Raw genomic sequence first — 17516 nt, 5'->3', positions numbered from 1 at the left:
ATTCTGGAGGAAGATTTGTAAAGAAATTTTCTAAAAGAAATGTTTTAAAGAAAATGAAATTTGAGACATATAAGTACCAATTTAATAGGTTCCCCAATTTTAAAATGCCACATTTTATTTGTAGGGCACTACAAGCTGTAATTTGTATTTACTCTTGAGAAGTTCAATTTGCAAGCTTGCCTATTTTTTTTTTTTAACATCTTGGATAAATAAAAGATACTACTATGTCTTGCTTTTTTTACGTAATAAAAGAATTACTATTAATGGTGTGGCACCATTAGCTGGGATAAGGTGTTTATGTTATGACAGGCCAACATTCATGCAGAAGAGAAATTGGTAAAAGCATTTTCATACGTTGAGGCTAGTAACATTTTTTTTATACTATCTCCCTTCTGGCTGATTAGGACATCTTACCAGGGTTGTCTTTTGTGCTTGTTAAATGTTTTCTCCAGATAGAGAACCCAAATCCAAGAATGCAGCTAGGCAAGGATCTTCGTGTAGTCATCAGCTCTTTCACTGAAATCTGATGACTGCTGACTTACAGATCTGAAAAAAATGTCGTTTGTCAAAGAACCAGCAGATAGATGGGATCTAGACTATTTTTTTGACAGTCATGATAATTGGATACTTGCATGTGATTCTTTCAGGTAGTCACGTTTGTTCCTCTGCTTATCTGTGCACAGGAGTCATGGATACTGAACTGTCATTAGATTACTGCAGGAGAAATTTATTGTGTGATTTAAGGGGAAGTTCATATTCTTTTGATGCCATTCCCAGCGATATGTCACTCTGAAGACCCACAAAAGGGTCACCCCTTTCCCATGCATCGGTTACAAGTTTTACACAGTCGTCATCTTCCATACCATGCAGAAGCCAGACCTTCCCCTTGCAGTATCATATCTGAAATATTGTAGTCCAAACCATGTTTGAAATAGAAGTGCCCTGCTAAACAGATGTTTAATTTACCTGTTGCAGATGAACCAAAAAAAGCCAAACCTGAACAAGATGAGGAATTTAGCCTGTGGATGTGTCAGGTGCAGATCTTTTTTACAACTAAGTTCTTTCCTGCTTACCAGCATGAAAAAGTGCTAAGGGAAAAAATAAAAGAAAATCAAACACAGGATGCTGAATTAGCTGAGCTGAGAAAGATCAAGGATGAGGAACTGGCGAAGTAAGTGTTGTGTCTTACCTTTAGTACTGTTACCTCTTATCTCCTACTAACAAAATTATTGAAAATGAGAAGTCTGCTTTAATAAAGTTGTATAGCATACTGTAACTGGAAAACAAACTCATCCAGGTATAATAAGTAATATACAGAATGTAACTCCTGACTTCTGTTACTGTTGGGAATAACAAATACAGGCTGCTTTCAGGTTACAGAATTCTTTGCGCTCTATTATTTCCTGGCACTTGAGTCCTGCTCTCTGTAAAGGCAATTAAGACTTTTTTTAAAAAAAATAAATCATGCTGTAAATTAGACTTGAAGTAGTAACTAGACAGGTTTTCTGCTTCTCTACAATATGACAGTTTATATTGTATATACTGTGAATATAGCTGTAGTTGCGTAGCCATTGTGTCTCCTTTCTTGCTGTACATTACATTTAAACTTTGTTCACTCAGACTTATTGCTGGAAGAGAAGCAGAAAAGGCAATAAGACAAGAAGCAGCTGCAGCAGAAAAAACATTTGACTCCAAGAGTGTGGATTTTAAGGAGTTAGAGGAGCCTGTCACACAGTTAGTACCCCCTCTGAAGGAAGAGGCACCCATTGTAGCACGCCCAGGTGTTACGAAGGTGCCTGCTGGCAAAAAGAAAAAGAAGAAAGAAATCTTCTGATAAGAACTACTGAAGCTCTAGGTAAGTACTCTTTGAATAAGAAAAAAATCCAAGTCTTGCTGGTTCCAGAAGGAAACTCTGCTCTTACACCAAAGGTCTTGGGAAAAAGCATCTAGTCATGAGTGTAAACCCTTTAAACAAAACTATTCCAGAAGTCAGTATTTGACTTGTATCAATACCAAGGGAATTTTTAGGTACAACTGATATCTTGTCATCATTGTATGTCCTAATTAAATGTTTCTGCTTAAAACCTAGTTTATTTGACTGAAATACTGCATAAGCAAGTACGTAACAATTTGACGAAGAATGTAAATCAGGCTGAAGCACGAGCTGCAAAGAACAGGTCACCTAGAAAGTGCTTTGTCCAGGTGTCTCTTGTAACCAATCTAGTTTGATATTGTAAAAAATTAGCAGAAAGTGACACAGAAATGGAAATGAACACAGGAAAACAAAAAGATGCCCTTAAAAGTGTAACAATTAGTTTTATTTTCCAGTAAAATATTCACATAACAATATCGGAATGGAATGGTACAGGTGAATTCAGACTGGTTTTTAATTAGTTTGCACATAAACCTTTTTAAAATCTAAAAATTTTATGATCAGTTTACAGATTTTAGTAGAAATTTTGATTCTTACAAAGCAAGTATTGCTTTACTAATTGTCATTATTCCAGTCAATAATATGACTAATAACTCTTCATGTTGAACAAGTGTCTGACATTGACATCTTCAATAAATCAGCCCTTTCAGATCAATCCAAGAAGAAAATATTATTAAACTGTGTTGCACAAAGTTTCTTTACTTCTTCTGTAAATAAATAAATAAATAAATGAAATTCAGTATGATGCCTTACAGGAACCTCTGCAAGAAAAATCCCGCATAGTGGAGAATATAACAGAATTCAAACAGAAAACTCCCTAGGAGTTTCTAATGTAGACTACTGGACAGCATAACATTAAGAGAAAGTTGAGTCAAGTCTGATGTTTCACACTGAAAGATGAGTTGTATTTTAAGTGGTTAAAGTGTAAATGATGGTTCGAGTCTGTCGCTGGGCCATTCATCTTGTCAAATTTCTACACTGCCAACAGCAGAAGCTTTAGCTTCAACACAAGGAAGTATACTGAAACCCCTTTTTGGGGCAAGGAGCGATTAGTTTGTTACAGTAAATCAAGTCAGCAAGGCTTTTGCTTTGTGCTGCCTGAGGTACACCACTTCCTACACTTATCAGGCACAGAAACACTCATTTACTATTTCTGTATGGCAGGTTTGATCCTGAAAGACAATTAGAAATCATGAGAAGTCATGTAACTCATTTGTCTTTTCAAAAGTTAGGTTGCTAGGCTTTGGTCTTGGAAAAGTATTAATTTTTCCCCCTTGTCCAAGTGAGCACGCTTCCTCCTATTAAAAGAGGGTGCCCTAAAATCGCTGTAAATAAGACTCTTGACAGACTTTTAAGAGAAACTCATTTAAAAGCTTTTTGCATCTTATTGCTAATTTGCACTCTTAGTCAAGGTAAATAATTCTCAAACAGCATTAAAAACAAATTAACAATGGAATGAGGATCACTGACAGGACAGACAATGTCTAAGTAATCTACCCATGGATCATTGACAAATAAAACCTAATTCAGATGTAAGTATGTTCATCTCTCAACTGTATATAATATAACTTCATTAATTACTCCTAAACTAAGCTCACAGAGCTCTCCTGTATTATTTGAAGGAAGAAGAATGACTGATTAATAATTAAGAAAGTCTGCTGAATATTTATGCTGTTCTTTCACAGCTGGTGGAAGGCAGACTTAAAGCCTTATGCAAACTTACCTGGTCTATCATAGATCAATCCCTCTGTAGACTTCTTGCGAGATGGGTTTTATTACTTCTTCAGGGACATACATTTTAGTAGTAACTGTATTTAAAGGTAATAAAAACTAATCCTTACTTACCATTAACTTCAATCAGATTTGCATTTTTTTGATTCAAAATAACATACAGTTCTCGCTGGTCAGACTTTTTCCCAACTACCCAGTAATCACTCATTGCCTTCACAATAATTTCCTCATCTTCATCAACTCTGAAAGAAATTTTAGAATGTAAAAAATGTGGCAAAAAGTTTAATCTTCAACAACTTTATTGTAATGAGTGGGACAGTTTACTGTCATAAATTTTTGTGGTTGTGCAGTTTCTAAGAGACTACCAATACTAACTTCGACATAATCCAGGGTGAAGGCTTCATAAATGGCTGCTTACGACAATGATTTACTTATCTGGGCATGTAATTAACTTGTCCATCAGCCAAACACTCCAGTGCTCCAAAGAAAACACGTATGCTCCATACTGTTAAGGACACACTGCATAGAATTTGCTACACAGTGACCAAAAAAATGGAAGCTGGAGAGGGTACGGTGATAAGCTTTCACGTATCTCATTGTTAAACCTAGAACTGAACTATGCTCAACGACTAGAGAAATTATATAAAGCTGCCACTCACCCAGTACTTCCAAAATATACTGAAACATTCTTTTTTGCATTTACAGAAAAATGAATGCCTCATCCTTAAGCAGAGTGGGAAAATTGCTAGTTGCCGATTAGTTATAGACATGACAATAATTCAGCATTTTCATGTTCTTTATTAATTTGAATTAATAAGGGTCTCTCCCAACTTGTAGCACAATACCCTTTGACAAGAAGTCAGTCATCTTTATCAGCAGTAATGTAGTAACTGCAGGGTTGGCATTTCATCTGTTGTCTAATCCCTAAAAGCAGCCAGCTCTTTCAGAGGAGGTATAATATAGGCAGAAGCAGGTTTCCCTGTCCTTTACACTACTTATCCAGAGATTAGACAGACTTAAGTGGAAAAGCGCTAGGCTTTACATCCCCTTCAAATTTGTTACGACTACTCTGAAGCTTCAAATAGATTACAGATATTTTCTTGGATAGACCCCCTCACTCTTCTATAAATTATTTTGTTATTAAAGGACAACAGAAGTTTTGTTTAAGACAGACTACTTCTAAACCAACACAAAATACCAAATATGATCCATGTTGCACCATTTATGCTATGAATAGCCATCCATGAACAAAAAGACATGAAATCTTCTCTCATTTGAAAAAATCTTGATACAAGGAATTACAGACTATTTAATAGTTAAGCATTACCTGGAGAAGTCGCTGTTGATGTCACCGAGAATCTTCATGAGGTCAGGGTGAACAGATGCAAGTGATACACTGGGTGTTTTCCTCATGTGAATGGTACTTTTCTCTGCCAAGTTCATGTGATTGAAATAGATAAACTTGAACTGAGGCTCCTTCTCAGCCCTAGGAAGTTTTTTTGGGAAAAAAAAAAAAAAAAAAAGTACTTGTGAATACTGTCATGTTCTATAAGCACAGGCTTCACACAGAACAGGTAACTAGCCAGTGAAAGACTTACTCAGACATCCTGAAGTTATCTTCACATTGAAAAGACCCAAGTAGGTTAAGACTCGTGTTAAAATGAAGTGTGATCACGCCACACTTTAAAAAAACAAAACCACCCAAAATGCCAGCCTGCAACACCAACCAGTTTTTCCCCTTCTGCTGCTTTGGCTGCTAGTAAATAGACACAGGGGAGTGTAAAGGCCTTGTCCCACTTCGCAGTGCTAGTTTGTTTGCATTTTTCTGAGTTGTTTTTTCTCTGTCCCCATTTTACTTCCTTGCTGCTCTTCCCTGTGCCAGTCCAGCCTGGTTTGAATGGATGCTAGGTTTTTAATTTGATCAATAAGTAATCTTCCACTCACATCTTTGTTACACTCAGAGAACTCTTCCTTGATCCAGGTGATTAGATCTCCCTCCATCATTTGTGTGGGCCAAGCAAGAGACTATTTTCAAATTCTTGCCTTGGCAGTCTTCCTCCATTTCCTCTTTTATTGAGTTAACAAAATCTGTCACTTAGAGTTGCAGTTTTGGTAGCAGTCACCAGCAAATTCAGACTAGCTATAGCGGTTGCTACTTCGGGCTATGTATTATTTAGAATCAAGGAGATACTGTGATGACACCACTCACCTTAGCAAACAACTAGATACCCTTGCTCTCTTGTCACCTAGATGCATTAGCGTCAAGAAACCATATCATGTTTTCAGGACACCATAGCATTAAACTTTTAAAGAGTTAAAGCTGCCAAAGCCAGACCCAGATGGCATTAAAAAACCCCAAGTTTAATGATTTAGTAGATTGGCTCAGTTTCAAGCACATCCTATTCTATACCCTGCGATTTTGCTGATTTGGCATGCTACCACTAAACAAGTTCAGTCACACACCTATCTTTGGTTTAATTCCTTTTTTTTTTCCACCATACGCGACGCTATTCGTGCTTCCCTAAGAAATCTATCTAAATAAATAAATACAATTTTATGGAAAGTCAGCTATAATTTTAAGCAAAGTAGATTTTCCAAAGCATTAACATCCCTTTTTATTTGACTTTTTTTTAACCCCTCAAGCAGTTACTTTGTCCTGCAAAACCAAAAAGAAGAGACTTTTTTCTTTACCTAGCATACACAGCAACACTTCCAAGGAGCAGTAATTCTGGCAAGAAGTACTCGGCTGTAAAACTTGCATCATAACCAAATAATCCACTCACTAAAGTCCCCATTTCAAACTCTTAAACAGAAGTTGTTCTGGTACGTAGACCTTCATTTTCCTTTTCCAATTGTAACAGAATTAAGAGTTACATACACTCTGTCCAGCCTGTAAGTCCTTGTGTCTAAGGTAATACTCAGAGCTTAGTGGTGTCAGTGTCCACTTGATATGAAAAATACAGTTCTTTTAGCATTACACAAACCAGCAGCCTAGGAAAGCAGAAGTCAAAGGAAATCAGCACAAAAGACATGGCCAAAGATAGTGACAATTTTTTAAAAAACTCAAATGTTCTACTAGCCCAAGGGCTGTCTGTGAACATTATGAGATTGTTTTCCTCGAGCAAACGTAGAAAGTATAAACTAAAGTTAAGATTAACTGCTGCTTCTCTGCTTCAGCATGGGGGACAGTGAGAGAAGACTGCCACTTACGCTGGCATTTCTGCCATCTTGTATATACTTCTGCCAGCACAGTGATCTTAGAACTCATCATCCCCACGGGTCAGCTAGTTTCATACATGAAGCAGCAAAACTTAGGAGTTTCACTTCTTGTGTCTGAATAATCTGCTAGGGGATGAGGAGGCAGAATCTCGATTGATACACTGAGATTCATCTTCTATATTTACGTGATTTTTCCTGCAACAATTATGCAGAGAGGAAAAAGGTTTCAGCCACTAATAAACATTCATGCCTAAATTAACAACATATATGTTGTTACTTCAGGGAAATCTCAATATGCAACAACAGGCACTATATAAGCTTAAGATGCAGAAATGTAGACAAACATCATTTAAAGTACACTGTTAATGCTTTCAACATTTGGGCTCATGTTACCATTATTTAAGCAGTTCATTAAACCTAATTTTTAGCCAACTAATGAGGGACTGCAACAGGAACAGAAACATGGTACAAACCCTGATATTCTCTTGTTGATGTTGTATTGTTCACATATGTCTGATGCTAACACAGTGAGTTGAGGCCCAACAATGCTGTCCAGTTTACGGCAAAACTCCAGCGTAGGTGGAATTGAAGCTAGGTGGTGGGTAAAGAAAAGGGAGAGATGAGGTTCTCTTCCCACAGTTGAAGGTACAGTTTTTGTAGTAGTTTTCTTTAAACATCAGTGAGAGTCCTGGGGAAATTTTCACTCTTAATTATAATCTTATGGATGATTTTGAAAGTGCATAGCTAATGGAAGTGATATTTAGTAATTTTATTGTGTAATTTGAGTTACTTACACCACTGGAACAAAAGCCAAGACTGATAGAAGCACTCACAAAGATGACGCTCAAGTAACAAATTAACTGAGTATTGTTCAAGAGTAAAGCAAGTTGCACATAATAGCTTTCTGTACTGTCTTGCCAAGTGAGTGATGTACTTACCATCAATCATAAAGCAGACAGCTGCACTCATGGCCTAGAACAAAAAAGTTAGAGCAAAAAAAACCATTTACAACAGGTTACCTCAACTACCTCAAATAAATGACAGATACTTCACTGAAGCCACACACAGGTAAACCAGTTAAATTAAAAAAAACCAAACCAAAAAAAAACAAACCAAAAAAACCCAAGTTACTGTAAAGGTAACACTTCAATAGGATAACCTCTTTGCAGACCTGACAACACAGGACAGTTAATGATTTTAAAATTCAGCCCAGTTAACATTTTTTACATTCTAGGGGAAAGGTAAAATTTGCTAAAAATGCATTTTATGCAAGGATATATGTCTACAAGAAACATCCATTTAATTAGAAAAACATTAGTTTTTATGTTTTACTGATTAATGCTACATAAATCCAGGTATGAAACTACTTAAAGTATCTGAAGGCTAGTATTTTGTTTTACTAAAACAACTGTCTGTTTTGGGGAAGGTACAGAAAGAGGATTCAGGCTTTCAAGCTTGTTGCCAGAACCATGAAAAGGAGTTTTCTGTCTCTTTGCTTTAACCTGGTCATATCAATGCATCCTTCTATACAATGCATAAGTACTTCACATCATTGTCGTCTTCATTGCATAGAGATTCCTACCTCTGTGGAGTAATTGCAGAGGAAATCTTAATACCTTATAAACAATTAAATGAAGCTCTTCATAAGTGTCATCAGTATTAACAAATATTTTGGGGAAACGGCATTTTGCTTCCGGATCGTTAAGATTTAAAGGTCCAGTAAGAAACCTAGAAAATAATTCAAGAGGTCAGTTGCGATGAATTCTTGTATTTTAGTTTCTCCTATTTAAACTAGCAATTACTTGAATGTATGAATATATTTAAATAAATGAGTTTTCAGCTATTCAGATAGGCGTAGAGCCCTTTACATTTTATCTCAACACTTATTACAGTTTACAAAGTATTATTTGCATATATGCTCCAAAGAGTTACAGAAACAGGATCAGAAAACCATAATAATGCTAAGGAAATAAATTGTGCAGATTATCAAAGGAACACCAAAACGCTTTCCACATTCAAGTTGTGACTTATCTTTATAAACCCTTTTTTTGTTGCTGTTGGGAAAACACTCTTCCTTTGCTTTCCGTCAGGACATTAAAATTAGTTTTATGTAGAACAGTGGTGTATTAGAAGCACCTAAACTTGGGGGGGTGCAGAACAGGGACTGAGTGTCGGTGCCTTGATCCCAAAAGAATACAATAAATCAGGCAAGAGGAATTACTGTGATAAAGATGTCCAGTCCCACAATTATTCAAAATAATGTTGCCCAGTCTTAAGTACAGAATTCCCCACTCTGACATGGTGAGTACAGAGGAAAAATAAATAGATATATCCCTAGATTAAATCTAAACCTTTGTCTGAAGTGCCCAACCAAAAAGAAATAACGAGCAGCTCCAAAATTTTCCATGCAGTGCATTAAGAACAGTGGGAAAGAAAAATATGCAGTAATGTTAATGAAGCCTTTTCTGTTTTTTTCCAGAGGTCAAGTTTAACATTGCACTAACTACTGTGCAACCCTCTGGAATGAACTGTGTGTGGAATGTGTATCTTCCCAAACATTCTGCCCTTGAGGGAATAAGGTGACAGTAAACAAGAGCTACCTTCCATAGTGTTGTAGATTTCCTGGCATTTCAGCACGTATTGGAGAATCTCTTCCTGCTAACTGAAGCAAAAAACACACAAAAGAAAAAAACAGCTTAGAGGTATTTTCTGTTACATTTTGTGGACTGTCAAAACAAAGCAAACCATTTGCAGAAATTACCACTCATGAAGATATATACTATTTGTATAACATGAAGGAGATAAAGTGCAAGAGATGCTTATAGAACAGGGCGTTCTGATTTTGCATTTATTAATTTTAAAACTATTGAGGTTTTTGATGGGGGAAGAATAATTAACTCCATGCAGTCTTCTGGCACTCCATGCAGCATTTAGCCATTAAGCTGAAGTGATTCATATGCAGTACTGAGCAGTCATCAGGTATCAACATTCAGTAAACTAGCTCCCTATCACCTTCTCATATTCAAATTATCAGCACAATTCATATTATAAGTGTTAGGTGCAAATACTACTGAGTTTACTAAAGTGCCCCAAAAGCAATACATCTCAGAATTCCTAAATTAACATTTAAGGGGTGGAGGGTGGAAGTGAGAGAGACTCTTCTTTGGTATTTCACCCATTAGCAGTACCAGACAAACAGAAAGAAAAGAAGAAAAACACCCCGCAAACACAAAACCAAGTAACACCCACCACCACCATACCTCAGGCTCCATGTGCCTTGGAAACAGAGATGTCGTGAGATATTTGTACAAAATTCTCATGTCATCTTGTTCCAGTCCACTCCTAGAACATCAGGGAGAAAACAAACCTAAGTGGTTTGTGCTGCAGTTCAGATCACGTTTTCCAAAACTCAGGCAAAGCACATACTGAACTAGGGTAGCAACATTTCAGGGTCTCAGTAGAATCAATCCCAGAACATTAATTTTTAATAAAATGTTAGTTTATTTGCTAAATACAAAAGACATCTAAATTAGCTGTAAACTAGAAATATTAACAATATTGAAACAAAAAAAGATCAAGTTTGCTATTCTCAAGTCAATTTTTAAGTAGAACTCTTCACAAGCATTGCAACTTCCTGGTTCAGAACCATATAAAACCCAATCCTTTGATTAGCCTTCTTTGCTGAAGTCCTACAGAGGAACCTGCATACAAGCGCAGAGGCTCTTGCAATAGAAATGACAAAGACACTTGCACTAGCTGCTCCCCAGGCCAACTTGGAAGTAATCATTTGGTACAGGTTAGAGATTTTAAAGCCAAAGACCAATGCATTTCTCAGTTCTCTCATTTTCATGCAACTGTTTCACTGATTCAGAAGCTTTGCTATTATGGCATTAATTTATAGGATGAGAAACCGAAGACACGCAAAAGAATTATTGAAGTACCTACCAGATAAGCTGATCATTGTAGAGAAATGCAGTATATTTGACTATGTTGAGGCTTTCTTCCATCCTGTTAATAAACGACTGAATTTTCAAGTAAGTCATTTTATCCAGTGGAAAGAAGCTGATTCCACAAAACACATCCAGCAGATCACAAGACTGTAAATGCAGTGTCTGCAAGTACTAAGAGAATAATGACAGTTGTTTTTTTAGAATTCAAAAAACTTCCAGTGTGTAGATTGAAATGACAAATTTGAGTCTAATCCCCAGCAATCTAGACTAACGATGAAAAAAACCAAACCCAAACCAAACCCCTTCCAGTTCTGCTTTTATGTCATATTCCTTCATGTGGGAACAGACTTTTTAGTAGGGCCTGCAGCAGTAGGACAGGGGCTAATGGTTTTACACAAAAAGAAAGTAGATTCAGAGTAGATGTAAGGAAGAGATTTTGTTACTGTGAGGGTGGTGAAACAGTGGAACAGGTTGTCCAAAGAGGTGGTAGATGCCCCATCCCTGGAAACATTCAAGATCAGGTGGGATGGGGCTTTGAACAACCTGATGTAGTTGAAGATGTCTGTGCTTATTGCAGGGTGGTTGGACTAGATGGCTTTTAAAGGTCCCTTCCAACCCAAACTGTTCTATGATTCTATGTAGGAGTGTGTAAATGTGATTCCAGGTGTCAGCCTGCTATTCTTTAATCGTAGTGACAACAGCTCTTAAGGCTAGCTCAAGACCTTCTGAATGTATAAGAACGAACAGCCTATCTTACTAGTATTCTAATTTCAAAACTAGAAATATTAGCAGATAAATCCATTAGCTTTCAATGTGTAAAGTAAAAGATAATTTATATTATTCTCTTTCTTGATAGACTGTAACCTTTACCAAGAGATATCAAATGCACTATTAAATGCTCTGCTTGGTGAAAGACGAGTTATCCAATGGCTCCCTCTACAGTCATTTCATATTACCAAAAAACCCTCAAGAAGTAAAATACATACAAATACTATGACAGATCTCTGTTACGTTTTATAATCAAAGTCTCATTTCCTTTCAGAGTTTCAGTGCAGTTCAAGCCTGCCAGCAACACATAGCAAATTTGTTCAATAGGGTTATAACAGAACAACTTGCATGACCAAACTTTTTAAGCATTTCCAGTTCCCCAGCAAAACAGGGAAACAACTTTTCCTTGGATTTCTCAATTATACAGATCTATAGCGAATACTGTTTTATCTTCAATAGGAACTTCAAAGAAAAACAATGTTTTAAAGATAAAAATCTATTACTTTGTTTTTTGCCATGCTCTATTTTTCAGTCTAGATAGAAGTATACAGCAGCTAATCAAACATAGTGCTTATGCCAGTGTTTATTCTAGACTCTACAAGTCTTACAAAAGACCAGCAAAAAACCCCCCAAACCCACAAGCAAAGCCTGTATTTCTGTTTACACTGTCACAGTATTGTGTTATTTTAAAGAACTGTTGAGAACAAAATTTTAAACACCAGTATAGTGTCTACACTCCATCATTATCAGAGATGTCAGTGTTCACATCTCTACCCCAAGTGAATTAACCGTTGACAGCAGTCTTCTGTTTGCTTCCACGCAAATGAGAAAAATGGGGGCAGACAGACACTTGGTTGCCATCTTTTAAAACTACCTTGATTAAACTTTTCTGTAGGAACTCAAAATTCTGCCAGACATAACTACAAAGTCAGTTAATTTATGCAAGAAATACCTGAATAATATTTGAGTGATTTCTTGCTCAGAAATAGGTTTTGCTTTCCATACTTTCACTAAAACATTAGCTTTTGAAGACTGAAATCAAATTATTAATACTACTTATATAACAAAGACGTTACTTCCTGAAACCTTATCAGGCATGATTAATTCCACATGGGCAGTGGAGATGGGTGGGGGGGAAGTTAAAAGTTACAACTCTCCATTACTTCACAGTACTATGGGGCTTGAAGCTGATGCATGCAGGTTGTGGAATCTCCATCCCTGGGTATTTTCAAGACTCAACCAGCCAAAGCCCTATGCAGTCTAGTTTGAATTCAGTGTTACCCTACTTTGAGTAGGAGGCTGAACTGGATGACGTCTCCACATTCCTCCCAACCTATATGATTCTTGCAACAGTTACTCAAATAGGCCTGCATGGATTGTTAGCGCACTAACCAATTCAAACGTTAACACAGGATTTCCAGAGAAGAAATGTGATTCCATCAGAAAAAATCTCCAACAGCTAAGCTGGTCCATCAAGCCATAACCCTGCTTGTGGTTCAACTCCACCTAAAGAACCTACCACCTTAGTAAGAAGTATTTGAAGAAATGAGTAACCCGATTTTTTGTGTTGCCACTACACCTTTCCACTGCCTATATTTTAGTCACATGGCAGCCACTTAAGATTTTTGCATTTTATTTCCAATGCAGAATCACACTTTATGTGCCTGAAAAATAAGGTCTTACCCGATGGAAGAACTTCTCTAGTCTCTCCTTTAGAACTTTTACACCTCCATCTTCCATGGCTTTCAGGAATGTGCCATTGAAAAGCTAACAGTTAAAAAAATAAAAATCAGTCAGTTGAGTAATCATTTACAGTACTTTCTTACAACTCTGCCATGGATATAGCTAGTATACAATCAAGCTTCTGTTTCTCAGTATTTGGACTCCAAGTAGATCCAAATGTACCCCTTCTTTATTGAAAAAACATCTCTCAGATTTGCAGGGTCCAGGTATATATGGCAGCAGAAGCAGAATTAGAAAAGGAAGCTAAATTCTTTAATGGTAGAGAAATTATTAATCTGTGTCATTTAAGTATCTTATACTCTTGTTTTTCAAAAGCCAGATTGATGGCCTTTATCCAGTATTGTTTCTCCAACAGGTAATATATGACACCATCAAAATCAAATGCTTCATGGTGTAACTGCACTTGAAAGAAGAAATTTGAACTTCATAGAAATTAGAAGGCTTTTATTTGTGTAATAAGCTAATGAACCAGCACAGATAACTGCAAAAGCTTTATTTTTCTCTTCCATCAACATTATTAGAGCTTCAGGAAGAGAGCAGACAATAGTAATGAGGCAATATCAAAGCAATGATGAGCTTGCACATCCAAATGGTACCACGAGCATCTCTTCCTCTGCCCAGAAGAGGAGCCTCTAGTATTAACTCTACCTTGTACATGCTGTAGCACTGCTGTAGGACCGAACTATAAACCTTATCCTGCAGAAAAGAGAGGAGGACATTAATATAAGCAGAGGCAGAATTTCAAATATTTTGGCTGAGCTACACATAACATCTTACCAGAGAGCCAGCAAACACAAATTAGAGAAATCAATCTCTGAAAAGTTAAAAGAACATTTCCAGTCAGCATCTAGACATTTCTTTGTACTTACAAAGTACTGTTTCAGTAAAGGGAGTCCCTTTGTCCCTTACATTTAATATTAAAAGCACCTTAACAACTCACGCACAAGAGAGCAGTTACAAATAGTGCCCTACCCTAAGGCCAGTGGTCAGTGAAAATGAACTTATTTCTGACAAGTTTTCTTTTCATCCAGGTCAAAGGCTAAAGGAGGTGGGACATCATAGCAGGTTTTTATTGGGCTAGGACCTTAACCCAGATTAAAAAAAAAAAAGAAAAAAAAAAAAAAGAAAAAGACTTTTATTGTTTGTCTGGCAAAACGGAGTGCCTATGACACCAGCCCTTTTCTTAGAACACAGCAAGGAAAAGAAGTAGTACACACTGTAATGAAAGGAGGCAGCATAAGCAACCAGCTTTTAAAATATCCTACCCAGCCAAATACCCTTTCTGCATACAATTAAATTGACCTAATGATGCTGCAGTTTGGACAAGAAATCCCATGACAGTTATGAGCTGTTTGTTTTTCCAGATTATTAGTAAGGATTACTAGCAGTCTTAAGAAAGTAGTAACACATACACTTAAACCTAATAAAAATACATGGATTTAAAATCTTGTAAGAACTTTATTAAACAGACAGATCCTAAGAACTATTCACCTATTCCAAGCTAAAAGTCTCACAGCTGTATAGTTCATTGATGTTTATTGGGTGATCTTGAACTGCTTCTTGCTTTCTTCTTTAAACTTTGGAAAAAGGGCAAAGTACTTTTCAATATCTATGGAGATATATATATATATTAAAAAATCAGTTTGGCAGCAGTTCAAGAAACAAACCAAGACATTTCTGGAGGTACTCTTGAAATGCAATAAAACCCCATTAAAAAAAAAGGAAAAGAAAAGAAAAAAGTTCAGCATTACCAGTAATTCTTCTTCCTGATATTCATAGACTGGCTTTCCATCTTTGTGTTTTTCTATTATGGGATTCCGTACAACCTAGGAAGTGGAACAGGCTGGTATTAGACAATGCAGAATGCATTGAGAACATTGCGATATGATGTTTTAGAAATATGCATATCACATGCATAAGTACCATGACCATCCAGAAGTTTTCTTCAGGTTCATGGAAAAATTGTCTATTCTTCTGCGTATGTAGGGATTTTGCAGGTTTTGTTGGACTAAAGGTCCTGGAAAGAAAACACAGATATTTATACACGTGCACAAAAAGACAACATATGATTGGGAAATTTAAAATACATTGCTTGTGCTAATACAATGAACCTTGCAATCAGACTTCGTACCTTGTGAATTGTACTATAGCTTCACACAGTCCCACGTTTCTAATTTTTTCATTCTTTTCCACTTCATTTGGGTGATAGAAGAGAATCTTCTTTTCTTCCTAAAATTTGAAAAAAGAATCAAAGCGAATGTATTTAACAGAATTAACGTTAAAGAATACCAAGTTCATGGCTTGCTTGGTTTTTAACTTTAATCCCTTAATTTCCTAGGCAGAATTTTAACTTGTACCTAAATGGGCTTCTGTAATAATGGATAAAAGGCATATTTAAGCACACTTAAGCAGTCAGTCATCCCAAGATATGTTGAAATGCTTTATAAATTGAAGGCTATTGAAATCATAGGCCCTAGTCTCTTCACAGCTAGTTCAAAGCAAGCGTAGCTTCAAAGCCAGATCAAAGCATGGCTAGCTTTAAAGGTAGGTCAGATTGCTCACAGCCTTGTCCACTCAAGTTTTGAGTATCTCCAAAGACAGAGATTCCATAACCTTTCCAGGCCCTGCTCTGCTGTTTGACCATTTCACTACGAAGAATTTTTTCTTCTATCTCATCAGAATTTCCCTTGCTGGAACTTCTTCCATTACCTCATCCTTTCATTTCAAGAGCCTGACTCCATCCTCTATAACCACCCTTCAGGCAGGTGAAGATAGCCATCAGACCCTCTTCTGCACCGTCTCTTCTTCAGGCTGCACAACTCCAGATTTCTAAGGCTGTCTAGTACATCACTGACCATGGCCCCCTGACCGACTCGGGGCCCTCCACTGTGTTTGCTTCAGTTTGTCGGTATTTTTCCTACTCCAGGCAGCCCCAGAAGAACACAGTGCCCACCAGCAGCCTCCCAAACCCAGAGCACAGGGGAAGCAATCACTTGACTTGACTAGTGACCACACTCACTAACCCAGCCTGTACGCTGTTTTCACTGCCACAAGGGCACACTGCTGATTCATGTAGGACCTGTTGTTCACTAGGACTCCCTGGCCCTGTTTTGCAAATCTGCTTTCTAACCAGTCAGCCCCTGGCCTAACATGGTGCACGAGATCATTTCATCCCACACACAGGACTTTGCATTTGCCTTCATCGAGCTCCATGAGGTTTCTGCTAGCCTCTGCTCGCTGAGGGTCCCTCTGAACAGCAGCCCTGCCTTCCAGTATATCAGCAGCTTCCCCAGTTTGGAGTTGCCCACAGACTTGAGGACACGTGCAGTCTCATCACCCTGGTCATTAACACGTACATAAGTACACTGCCCTGTTCAAAACCGATTAAAACTGAAGATTATCACATGAACCATACAAGGTGCTTCTCTCTAAAAACAGACTATAGCTTCTTAAGTTTACTTATTAAAGATCACAACGGCAAGAAAATACTAGCAATAAGTTGAATTTAACTAAGTTAAACACTAAGCTTTCTGCTGCGTTCTATCTACCTGGAGAAAATTATTTTTAGAAATATTTACTGCATCAGTAAAACATAGTTACTAACAGACCAGCTCCCCACGTACAGTATTTTACATGCAAGTGTTAAACCGCCCTCGGTTACTGTTCCTTTTTCGTCCGAAGTAGAGCCGGCTGCGGATGCAGGTGGCCCTGTCCCCGGCCCCACCGAGGCTGCCAGCACACAGGCCCTCGGTGGCTCTGTGCCCGGAGGCCGCCTTTGTCCGGGGATGCTCCGCAAGGGGAAGCGCTAATCCCGCGGGGGCCCGGCCACGGAGAGGGTCAGCACAGCACAGCCAGCCGCCCCGCAGCCCCCTGCAGCAACCAAGGCCGGGCCGGGGGTGCCCTCCGCTCCCCGCAGCCCCGGGACGCAACGCCCCCCTCGGTACCTCTCCCTCTTTGGGCCCCAGCTTGGGGTTGTAGATGAAGAAACTGAGCAGGGTGGGAGCGAGCTGCTTCTCCTGGCCGGCTCCCGCCGCCGCCGCCGCCATACCGAGCCTGCAGCGAGCGCGCCTGGGGCCGGCAGCCGCCACACACCATCGGGGAGCAGCCCGGGGCCCTGCGCCGGCACCAGCCCCGCACCACTTCCGCCTTCCCCCCGCCCCGGAAGAGCACGG

The 17516-nt window shown here is 38.2% G+C and overlaps 2 protein-coding genes across 4 annotated transcripts in view; one reads left to right on the top strand and one right to left on the bottom strand.

The window, feature by feature from the left end:
• Positions 1-9477, top strand: part of LOC119146760 (radial spoke head 10 homolog B2-like) — a 23322-nt gene extending 13845 nt beyond the window's left edge. For 2 of the 3 annotated variants that reach the window (XM_037384925.1, XM_037384924.1), the window contains exons 19-21: positions 976-1171; positions 1621-1855; positions 9363-9477. In XM_037384925.1, the coding sequence (XP_037240822.1) occupies positions 976-1171; positions 1621-1834 (410 nt within the window). In that variant the 3' untranslated portion in view covers positions 1835-1855; positions 9363-9477. Of the gene's footprint in view, positions 1-975; positions 1172-1620; positions 1856-9362 lie in introns of those variants that run through there. The other variant, XM_037384926.1, reaches the window with a different exon arrangement.
• CCZ1 (CCZ1 homolog, vacuolar protein trafficking and biogenesis associated) lies at positions 2297-17516 on the bottom strand. Its single transcript, XM_037384928.1, has 15 exons — positions 17289-17516; positions 15476-15573; positions 15268-15361; positions 15096-15170; positions 13993-14040; positions 13285-13368; positions 10829-11004; positions 10144-10225; positions 9484-9545; positions 8500-8611; positions 7822-7855; positions 7357-7474; positions 4992-5150; positions 3779-3906; positions 2297-2640 (listed from the first exon to the last, which is right to left on the bottom strand). The coding sequence occupies exons 1-15, from the start codon at positions 17388-17390 to the stop codon at positions 2585-2587; spliced, it is 1428 nt and encodes a 475-aa protein (XP_037240825.1). The 5' UTR covers positions 17391-17516; the 3' UTR covers positions 2297-2584.

This window comes from Falco rusticolus, chromosome 4 (assembly GCF_015220075.1).
Source record: "Falco rusticolus isolate bFalRus1 chromosome 4, bFalRus1.pri, whole genome shotgun sequence".
Lineage (NCBI taxonomy): Eukaryota > Metazoa > Chordata > Aves > Falconiformes > Falconidae > Falco > Falco rusticolus.
Note: the sequence above shows the minus strand (reverse complement) of the source record. Positions and strands in the feature narration are given on the sequence as shown.